This window comes from Lingula anatina, chromosome 1, assembly GCF_051362555.1.
Source record: "Lingula anatina isolate TDL-2025a chromosome 1, LinAna3.0, whole genome shotgun sequence".
Classification (NCBI taxonomy): Eukaryota; Metazoa; Brachiopoda; class Lingulata; order Lingulida; family Lingulidae; genus Lingula; species Lingula anatina.
Genome location: NC_141767.1, coordinates 7,675,460 through 7,686,964, shown reverse-complemented (window position 1 = coordinate 7,686,964; position 11,505 = coordinate 7,675,460). Strand labels below are relative to the sequence as shown.

Here is an 11,505-nt window from a genome sequence, read left to right as displayed (position 1 = left end):
TGTCGCCTGTGGTGGGGGGGGGGGGGGGGGGGGCGGCAAAGCCCATATGGTTACAGCGGCGAAGGTGACAGGTACTTCCAAACATTTTTCATAACTGTCATTATTCTTCATTCTATTCGTAAATTTGATATTTACGGCAATGGAAAATGTGGCACTGACAAAAGTGGGTCTTGGTGCGTTGACAGGCCGCACAGGTGTCCCCAATTAACCGCCGCCAGAGAAAAGACCCCAAGCATTAAACAACACGACCTGTAGATATTGGAAATTTGGCAAAAGTTAAGCAACTGAGGCTTTATTAGATTTGGGCAGAAATCGAGAGGAATGTCCAGTGACATGCCAAACCTCTAAGTTCAAGTCTTGGCCCCTGTCATCAGTAACGCACCCCTATAGTCAAGAATCTGAACAAATCAGTGTTGGGCAGGTATGCTCTAATTTCTACAGGCGTTTTGTGATTTTATCAACTTGATTGTCAAGTGCCGGACCTTTTGTTCCCAGGTACTAGCAGCAAACTTTATCAGATAACAATCTGACACTAACTATATGTTTCACTAACAGCGCTGTAAACCCAGTTATCAATGCTGTCATCTTTACCTGTATCTTTACCGGTATTATGCCAGTGGTACGTTTGCTACATTTGAGTAAGGAAATATGCTTTGATGCTTATATTTATTTGTAATACGTTAGCATCAACCTGTTAATAAAAACTTGGAAACTTTCAATGTTATTACACAATAACAGTATAATGGTGGGAGATGTTATGATTAAATGCTTAGAAGAAATAATAAGAACAGATTATGTGAAATATAAAATAAATTAATTTTATTTGGATTATTTATTTATTTATTTATTTATTTATTTCAAACCAATTAATTATCAAACATGAAGCTTATTTTTAGAAACATTAACAGATATTACTGCAATATAACCCTACTGGCACACAGATCTACAGTTCTAAAATGCAAATACCTTTCACACACCACTGTTGAAATGTGAATAATCATATGTATAAAGCAGTAAAAATATCACAAAATGCGTGTAGGCAAGATATTTCTACAAGTAACCTCATTAATCACTCGAGAAACTTCATAATGCATTTAATAAATGTAGAAATTTGAGCAAAAGAAATTCTACAGTACACACAGGCATGACAGATTTACCATATATTGCCACCAACCCTAAACTGAATGGGCATAGAAAGAACAAAGTGAATCTCCCTCCCATTAAAAATGAATAAAAAATAAATAAAAACAGATACTGTCAGTCTTAATACTGAAAAACAATGGCATCTTGCAGCCTTCAATGCCTCACTATTTGCAGACAATGATCTAGTCACTTTAACCGTGTACTTTTGATGAGGCATAGATGCAAGAATAACTTTGAAGTATATTGTGAAGGTCTCTTTTGTCATAAATCTGCCACGTATAACCTGAATGCACATATTGTAATTCACACCGCAGCAGCTTGTCTTAGTAAGGACTCAACCAGTTGAAAACTTGAGGCACAGCTTCAGGGACAAAATCACACCATCTACATGTACCCTTGCTGTGATGATGGATCTACTAGTACATTATCTATGTCTTGTCCTCCTAGTTTCTCTAATACCATTTCCCCTGATCTATGCTCACATCAATCTCTACAACTTTACCAACAGCTACACATTTTTTACATCTGAAAGTATAAAGCCAAAATTGTAATAAAGCACTATCAATTTACTTGTTATATATTGATTTGAGGGCAAAAGAAAAAGGCAGCAACCACGTATCATAATCAAGATAACTGAAAATCAAATATGCATAATCAAATAGCTTGAATTGTATATACTACTGATGATTTAATCTTTTAAACTTCAGCATAAATTTTGACTTTCTCTTGTTAAAGCATAGCCACTTTATCAAAATGTGCTTGAACAAATAATAATAATAAACAACCTGCACACATGATGGAACATGGAGGTCAATTGCCACAAAATAAGTTGATTTGTACTTGGTAGCCTGAGAAATAGTATCAGGTATTAATTTGAGCAGTAATAATACCACAGAGTTAACAACGGCACAAGCATATGGTGTTATGTAACAAAATGAGGTATACCAGCCCGCTTGGCGCCAGGTGTCGCTAGTATGAATTCAGTCCTTCCACAGTCGCCATGTTGGATATCATATACGTTGGACTGTGGCACTGGCCTTAATAAACATGCCTCAGTATTGTTGTGTATCTGAATGTCAAAGTCGGCAAGGTGGGCATAATTTTCCTGAGGATTCAGGGCTTCGTTTGAAGTGAAGGGTTGCCCATGTCAACACACCTTCCATGTTAAAAGGACAGTTACAACTTGACCCAGGCACAGTAATTAGGCCCCTAAAGATAGACGAGTTGCCTCAAAAAGAATACACGTACATGTAGAAAGGTTAATTGATCTTGGAAAAACTTATAAAGTTTTGGAAAGAGAGCTCCATAGCAAGAAAGTGCCCCTAGGAGGTATGATTTATCAAAGTGCGTTTTCTTATGTCCGTAATTTCAGAAGAGTTGTCAGTAAATATACATAAGTGCCGGTAGCCTACTACCCGCATACATGTAAGGTTGTGTTATTAAGTAATATCCTTTTTTTATTGATGTATTGAGCATGACCGGTAATGTTAATTAAATAATTATTTTTATTAAAAAAAATTATTCAGTACATCGTAAGAGTCATAAAACTAGGTATAGTTAGATAATTTATTTGTACATGTATAGATGCAATTCCTCAGCCAATGGAATAATGCATGTTTGGAAATCTTTTTGTAACAGTTTAAGAAATAAAATTTAAAGAAAGAAAACATTTTATAAATGAACAGTTTTTATTCTTTTTTTACAAAATAGCACTTCTGAATTGTTTTACTTGAGTAGAAACACCATATTATTTCATCGCTCTGAAAATTCATTAAAAAGCAGCAAAACCAAATGTTTTATTTAAACAAAATAATTATTCAGTCCATAGTAAAAACCATGAAACCATGTAATACTTAAATAATTTATTTGTGCTATAACTTTCCTGATTATATAGCTGCAATTTCTCAGCCAATGGATTACTGTAGGTATGGAAAACTTTTTGTAACAGTTTAAGAAATAAAGATTAAAGAAAGCAAACATTTTACAAATGAACAGTTTTTTTGTTCCTCTTTACAAAATAGTACTTATGAATTATTTTACTTGAATAGAACCACCACATTATGTCAGCACTTTGAAAATTCTTTTAAAAGCAGAAAAACCAAATTATTTGCTGTAAATACAACTATCAAATTATTTCATCCCACTAAAAATACTTTACAAAATAGCATCATAGTTTTTTTTTTCATTACAGTTAAATATTATTAAAAACAGCATAAACACATAAGTACTTTTTGTAAAGAATATAGCACCACCAAATTATTTCATTTTAGTTAAAACATTTTTTTTTAAATGGCACTTCAAAATTGTGATTGCAGCTAAAACCATCTCATACAGGGGTACTTTCTATAAACTAGCTGACACGTACTTCCTATAGTGTTTTTCATTAAAAAAAGTTATCCTCGGCAAAATACATGTAGAAAAATATCCAGTGTCACTGTGTCAGAATGAATCAACCCCACAAACAGATCTTTGAATGTAAACACAACAAAATAGCAGAATGGGCGATTCGTAATGAACATCTGGCCTTCTAACTGAGTAAAGTATTTGCAGGTTTTCTTGCTGTGGCAGTGTCCTCCTCAACCTATCGTGCACCGCAGGTTTTGATTTTCAATGTCATCAAAACTTTTTATTGTTGTTAGTTTGATCTATGTATCTGCTTTTCAAATAATATCGTTTGGAAAATAACTAACTGATTTAATTATGCTTTTGCAACATGAAATTATCATTAACTTTGCCGGTTCACGTGTACACAGTACCTTGCTATCAGTGCTGCTCTTTTCTCCCCAACTCGCCACTGACAGGCTAACCACATCGTTTCAAAACAACGTTGGTATGCTTCTTTACTTTTGGTGTTGGCAGTTTCGCCCCGGGGACATCGTTTTCGGTTAAAAACAACGTATCGTTTTCACCCATCTTTGCATTGCTCCTGTACAAAATGTCGGCTTGCTGCCCCCCCAAGGGAAAAATCGTAGCACGTGGGTAGTTACGCAAGACCTGTGACGTATAACGCGCGCAAGGTTATTGTCGACAAACTTGTCTTCCAAAAACAAATTTATCGTTTGCATGGGATAAATTAGTTTATAATCCAACGTATGCGGGGGTCGTCCATTAACTAGCGCGCAAGAGAAAATGCAGCAGATGTACAGCCGCCCTACTGGCACCAGAGACCGAGAAGATGACACAATACGGGTGAGTACAAGTCCAGCACCAGTTCATGTCAATCAATCTGACTTTCCGGCCAATGGCAACGTTGGCTCATGTCACGTAACATAAACACAGAAGAAGAACCCTAGGCAGAATATTCCCAGTTTCCGTGGAGCCTGCACGTGAAGTTCACAAAGAAAAGAGAAGTAGAAAACAATAGACAAAGTTAAGGTAAGAAATCTTAAAATTTGTTTACAAACAAGTTTATTATTGTTCAAAATCAGGATATCATAAATTAGGACTGGTGTGAAGTTATTAACGCACCTCTTTTCAACGCTGCGTTTTCCACACCAAGCCCAGGAATGTCCATCCACTTCTGTTAGCACTAACTCGCTACAAACCAGAGTGAATCCAACGATCTAGAAAGCACAAAATACCAACAGCTATGACTCTAAAAAACGTTGCCAACCAGGGTTCCTTTTCTCACGTAATGGTACAGCTAACTCTTGCACGGAATAACGGGATACACAGCTTAAAGTTAATTCCCGCTGACAGACCCAGGCATACGCCATCATTCAACTCCTCGCTTACATCTGGTGTTACGCAATCCGCATCTTACAACCATGCATTAATCCGTCCCGACGGGTCTTCACAACCTCTTGCACGGAACTCTAACACAAAACAAATCATACCATTTTACTCTCTCTTGACACACAAGGGACCAATAAAAGCCCCCCCCCCTTTTACAGAAAATAAATAAATATATAAATAAATAAAATAAAATAAAATAATAATAATAACATAAAAGAAATAAAAAGAAATAAAGTCCCCTTCTCTAAAAAAAAAATAAAATAAAAAATAAAATAAAATAATAATAATAATAATAATAATAATAATAATAATAATAATAAATTGAAATAAATAAGTTAATAAAATTAAAATAAAATAAATAAATAAGTGTATAACAAATAAAGTCCCTTTCCCTTGTGGCAAATAAAGCCATGCTATTCAAGTATAAAGGGACAAATAAAGTCCGTTTGCCTTTATATATTATAAAAAAAAAAAAAAAGGCAAATAAAGTCCCTTTCCCTGGTGGCAAATAAAGCCATGCTATTCAATTAAAAAGGGACAAATAAAGTCTCTTCCCCTTGTGGCAAATAAACCCACAAAAAAAAAAAAAAAAAAAAAAAAAAAAAAAAGGGGCAAATAAAGTCCCTTTCCCTGGTGGCAAATAAAGCCATGCTATTCAATTAAAAAAGGGACAAATGAAGGCCCTTTGCCTTTGTGGCTAACAAAGCCACACAAAAAGCCACAAAAAAAAAATTAATAAAATAAAAAATATATATATATATATATATATATATTAATAATTGATAAGAATAATTATTATTACTAAGAAATAAATAATTAAACAACAATCATAACTGGAAAATAATTTTCCAGTTGACAAAAAGCCAAGGATACACTACTACAAAAATTTTCTGTAAAAAAAAAAAAAAAAAAAAAAAAAAAAAAAATCCAATACTTATAAACACAACTTTGAATATGCAATATATACAGTACACAATACAAAATTACCATGCCTCGACTTGTGGTATAGGGACCACATTTTCTCTTAATGCACATACTATATTACAGGATATGGAGGCTGAAAAACACCGCGTCCTCATACTGGGCCACAGCTTCATTAAAGGACAACTCAGTGGGTTAGATTAATGTATAGAAGCAGGTTCTATGTAAAACTTTGATCAGATTTGTGTTTTGGGAGATTGTTTATTATTATATGAATAAGTCTGGGTCACAAAAGTCCTGTTAAGACAACTAGAATAAAGAATTAGAAAACGAAAACTATTTATCATGATTTCGGAGCACAGCCAGAAGTACTTCCGGCTCAAGGTCACGACCTCGATTTTCCCACGCTTACGACCAATCACAGCAGGCTTCAGTCAGAATGCGATAGACGTCACGACTACACAGCGAAACTTGTCAGACATGTAAGTGCCGCCTGTCCATCTTTTCGGTACATGTACCGATCAAAAACAGAAAACGTAAAGCCCAAAACGCTCTTATACACGTAACCAACTTTGTATGAGCACAAATATTGTCATTTATTGTGAACAGGATAATATGATAATCAGACACACTTGAGACCTGTGAAGCGCATACTCACGTGTCGAGGAGTAGTTTCGCCATTGCCTCGTATGTGAGTCCTAACTCAGCTTTAAGTGTCCTCCACCGCCCCACCTCCCTCCCAACATACACAGTCTGAGTGCTTCTTCGTCTGTCTCTAATTTTCTTTCGTATCTTTCGAACTGGAGTGGCTATTTTCTTTCGCCCCCTTTTGTCGCTCTCCTGTTCAGACTTGACGCGCGTCTGAGCCATGTTTGCTGTTTTGGCGCCAAATAGTAACATCCGGGTCTCAGCCGTAGTACTTCATTCATAGTAAACCGCGAGACTTAGCGAGAAATTGCGCGTTCTGAAGCCGTACTGTGAGGTGGTAGCCGAGTATTTAAGACGAGTCGTCTTTTATTATTTAATGGAACTTAAAAACGGTATTAGGTAGCTTCATTTTCTGAACGGTTTTGGATAGGATATACCTTGGTCATTATTGGGAAATTGGTGAGTTTTCCAGGAAAATTCATTTTCGTGCTATTTTAAGGGTTTAACGCGCTGAGACTGTCTTTAAGCGACTGGAGGCCCTTACAACAGACCACTCCTTAGGCCTGGACATAGACACACACTTTCACTCTAAAGGGGGAGCAACAGTCACTGGATACCTCCGGGAACTCAACCAACACACATCTTTCCTCTCTTATTACCTGATCCAATGTCACATCTTGTATGTCCAACTCGGGGAAAACGATGTAAATCTCCAGAATGACCCACAACACATAGTTGATGACATCCTGCGCTTCATCCACAGATGCCAAGCAATAAACCCTAGCCTGAGGATTCTGTGGGGTCAACTTTTTCACAGACGCAGATACAAGACCGGGCATATCACAACGTTGAAACAAGAAGAACAATTCAATTGCCAAATTGATGTCATCAATGCCACCCTTAAGCACAAGCTTTCAGGATCTGCCCGTTACTGGAAACATATAGGGGCCTCTACCAATGGACTGCGCATGCTTACCTTTGATGGAACACACCTGAATGAGTGGGGAATGTCCAAATTTTTTCGTTCCGTTAGGGGTGCAATCCTGTATGAATACAAACGTAGGTACAGCTAAACTCAAACTTCAAAGGTTATTAATGCTCTATACACCCCCCTCCCTTATTTTTATATACTTACTGACATAAGCTGGCAGGGCTTTCATCTCTGCTCAGGGAGTCTTACATACTAACTATTCTTCATTTCCAGGTAATGGACCCACCACCAGGAATTCCTTCACTGGTTTCCAACAACACAGGGGGAGTACTTGGGCTCCCCCTAGATCACGCACTGTACACAGCGCAGAACGAAGACCATACAACCAGGATAGGTCACGACACCCTGGGTGCTCAAGTTACCGTCGCAGCCACACCAGAGAGCATGGGCGCACACAGCACTCCCACAGCTGGCGCCAGTATAACACAGCCCCCCACAACTTTAGGCATCCAAGCCACAGTCATGGGAAATCAAGCATTTGTTAGAGGCCCTCAGCCAACATATGTGGTGGGAAACTCGGGTCCCTCCACATCTACCACACCACAGCAGCCAGTCATGGTTTTCTATGGCCAACCCACCGGATTGGCGCCAACTACCGCAACAGGTGAGTCCATGACTACTCACATAGATAGCCATTTGAGTCAGTCCATCCGCCAAAAATTTTGGGACAATGAATATGTGTCCTTCAAGGACCTCATCCCTAGAAATTCCAACACCTTGGGTCTCCAGGATGCTTTAACGGACGAGCAGCTCGTACAGAAGCGCAAACAGGATGCGGAGGGTAACATCCACATGATTTTGGAACCAGTCCAGAAAAAAAGTGCCCCCATCACCTTCCTGCAGTGGCAGGCAGCCTTTACCATCTTCTCAGCTGTATATTTACGAAAGCATCCTCACCAAGCTGTACCACTGACACAATATAACAACAGAATTCTGGAAATGTACGCCAATAATACCTCAAATTGGCGAACATACGACGAACGATTCCGCTCCAACTACAATTCATTAGCATACAGCTGGGACAAACCAGACCCTATTCTCTTAGCAGATATTAGTTTTATACAGCGTCCCAAAGGGGAACAGCCCTTTCGCGCTCAGCGAAAGCCAAGCTTTCGCTGGAACAATGGCCGATAATGTGACACATCAGCATGCACCTTCACACACTCATGCTCATCCTGCAAAGGGCCACATGCTGCAACAGTCTGCCCTCGCTCCACTCAACAATGGGGGAACTCGGGCCCCCAAACAGCGCCACATCAGTCGTACTCCAACAGGAAACGACCCTTCAAAGCCACCAGAAAATTTTAGACCTTTTTTACAAGACTATATTCAGGCCAACAAACCATACGTGCAATTTTTAGGTGGCATAGTAACTCCAATACGGCCAGATAACTTGGCTTTATGGCTGACGGGGTTCAACCCGGCGTCAACACAATACCTAGTAGAGGGATTTTCCAATGGCTTTATAATACCTTTTGAGGGCGCATCACTTCCACAAACACTAAAAAATCTGCAATCTGCGGATGACTGGCCTCGCGAACTAGACGAAAAAATCAAGGCAGAATGCAAAGCACAACGTATGGCAGGCCCCTGTACGTCCTCACCACTGCCATTCTATTCAATTGCCCCTATAGGGATAGTTCCAAAGAAAACCCCAGGAAAATTTAGGTTTATACATCACCTATCTTACCCAACCAACAGCTCAATCAACGATGGCATTCGGGAAGAATTCTCCACAGTCCAGTACAGTTCAGTAGCTGATGCCATCTCCATCCTGAAACAACTCAAACCAGGCAGCTTTATGGCCAAGACAGACATTCTCAATGCATTTCGCCAGGTGCCCATCCACCTGGATTATCGTTTCCTCCTCGGTATATCACTGAACAATAAGTTGTACTTTGACAAAACACTTCCCATGGGCCTATCTTGCTCTTGTGCCATCTTTGAACAATTTTCGTCAGCAGTGGAGTGGATTGCGAAACACAAACTGAACATTAGAAATATCATCCACCTTTTAGATGATTTCTTCATCGCTGCTGAGACCTTTGATGAATGCCAACACTATCTTAATCATTTCTTAGAAATGTGCGAGAGCATTGGCCTGCCAATATCTAAGGAGAAAACAACTGTGCCGTCCACAACAATGTCATTTGCCGGCATAGAGCTTGATTCAATAAAGCAAGAGGCACGTTTGCCAATGGACAAGGTGAACAAATGTCTGGACACTATTTTGACACACCAGACTAAGAAGAAAATAACATTAAAAGACCTTCAATCAATCATAGGTACCCTAAACTTCTGCTGCATCATTATTCCCGTAGGTCGTGCCTTCCTAAGGCGACTAATTGACTTAACCAAAGGAACAGCCAAACCTACTCATAAAATACGTTTAAACATCCAATCCCGCCAGGATCTAACAATGTGGGCATCTTTCCTGCGTTGTTTTAATGGCAAGGCCTTCATGCACGACGACCAATGGAACGGCCCCTTCCTTTACACAGACGCATCTTCTTCCTTCGAGTATGGAGCAGTTTCTGGCTCCTCGTGGTTCTTTGGCCCCTGGGCACCAGAACACAAGAACATGAACATAGCCATTTTGGAACTCTATCCAATCGTCGTAGCTTTCCTGGTCTGGACACCCATCTATGCCAACAAAAAGGTCACCATATTCTCGGACAATGAAGCCTTGGTACCAGTACTCAATAAATGCACATCAAAAGAAACAACTATCCTCAAACTATTGCGAATTTTGATACTCCACTGTTTACAGAATAACATACATTTTAGAGCATCTCACATCCCAGGAGTCAACAACATAGCAGCCGACTCACTCTCTCGTTTTAATTTACAGCGTTTTCGAAGACAACATCCCACGGCCAACCAGAACTCAACCACCATACCCGCACAATGGCTACCACACAGCTTGCTGCAGAACTGAAGCACACGCTGCATGCAGCACTAGCTCCCAGCACTCATAAAACATACGAAAAGGTGGAAGTGCGACTACAGGAATTCACTTCGGAAACTGGTCTCGTCAGCTTTCCAGCAGACCAACAGGTGACAGCCATGTTTATTCAGTTCTTAACCCGCCGATACAAACCATCAACCATAAAAACTTACACATCGGCTTTGAGTCACAAGTACAAGATGGCAGGGTACTCAGACCCCACTAACTCCATCGCACCCACCATCACAGAGAATGAATATCAGGCGATTATGCTTAAAGCCATGTATACCACAGCCTTTTTCGGCCTATTACGTATCAGCGAATTTACGTTTGGAGACAAGGGTCAGGACCATACCATTCACCTCAAAAATGTAACTGTAGACCTATCGAAAAGCTTCATCACTATCGTTCTGACGTCATTCAAACATTGCCGAGGGTCTTCTCAATACAGAATAACACTGAACAAACAAGCCTTGGATATTTGCCCAGTACATCATCTTCAGGCTTACCTACTGATCCGGCCTCAGGTGACCAACCCTCACCTCTTCGTCAATGAACGAGGACTTACCATCACTAGATCGCAATTTGGATACCTTCTCCGCAACAGCCTTAAGGCTTTAGGCATTACGTCATCTGACATCAAGAGCCACAGTTTCCGCATAGGAGGTGCAACACTTGCCGCGCAATCAGGCATGTCAACTCAGCAAATACAAATGTTAGGACGTTGGCGCTCAGATGCTTTTAAGACTTACCTACGTCCATAAATAAATGTCAATCTAGTCAAAATAGAACAAACACTGGACTTCAAGCTCTGCTAGTTAAGTTAAAAGAACGGGGCTGGTATACGGACCGGACCTGAAATATGAGTAAAGAACAATTAATTACTGTTCAGGAGCACGCATTTGTGTATATACATACCAAAGAGCAGCAAGCTACAAGACGTCAAGACATTCTTCACTATTATATAACATTTATTTACATAGGTCTACATTAATTACAACGATCATTTTTTAGATAGCAGGCAGTTAGCAAAACAATAAATTTCTTTTTAACATACTATGTCTCCTTCAGAATAATTTGGGTGGGGAAGAAAACCCAGGCTTTTAAAGCCTAGCTTTTC

The 11,505-nt window shown here is 39.3% G+C and overlaps 1 protein-coding gene and 1 long non-coding RNA gene across 2 annotated transcripts; one reads left to right on the top strand and one right to left on the bottom strand.

The window, feature by feature from the left end:
* Positions 1 to 647: 647 nt before the first annotated feature.
* LOC147763948 (uncharacterized) lies at positions 648 to 5,058 on the bottom strand. Its single transcript, XR_015331773.1, has 2 exons — positions 3,900 to 5,058; positions 648 to 1,668 (listed from the first exon to the last, which is right to left on the bottom strand). It is a non-coding gene; the product is annotated as an uncharacterized LOC147763948 (long non-coding RNA).
* Positions 5,059 to 7,353: 2,295 nt separating this feature from the next.
* LOC106173936 (uncharacterized) lies at positions 7,354 to 11,441 on the top strand. Its single transcript, XM_086999709.1, has 3 exons — positions 7,354 to 7,506; positions 7,652 to 8,042; positions 10,290 to 11,441. Exons 1-3 carry the CDS (start codon positions 7,444 to 7,446, stop codon positions 11,147 to 11,149), a joined length of 1,314 nt encoding a protein of 437 aa, XP_086855835.1. The 5' UTR covers positions 7,354 to 7,443; the 3' UTR covers positions 11,150 to 11,441.
* Positions 11,442 to 11,505: the final 64 nt, after the last annotated feature.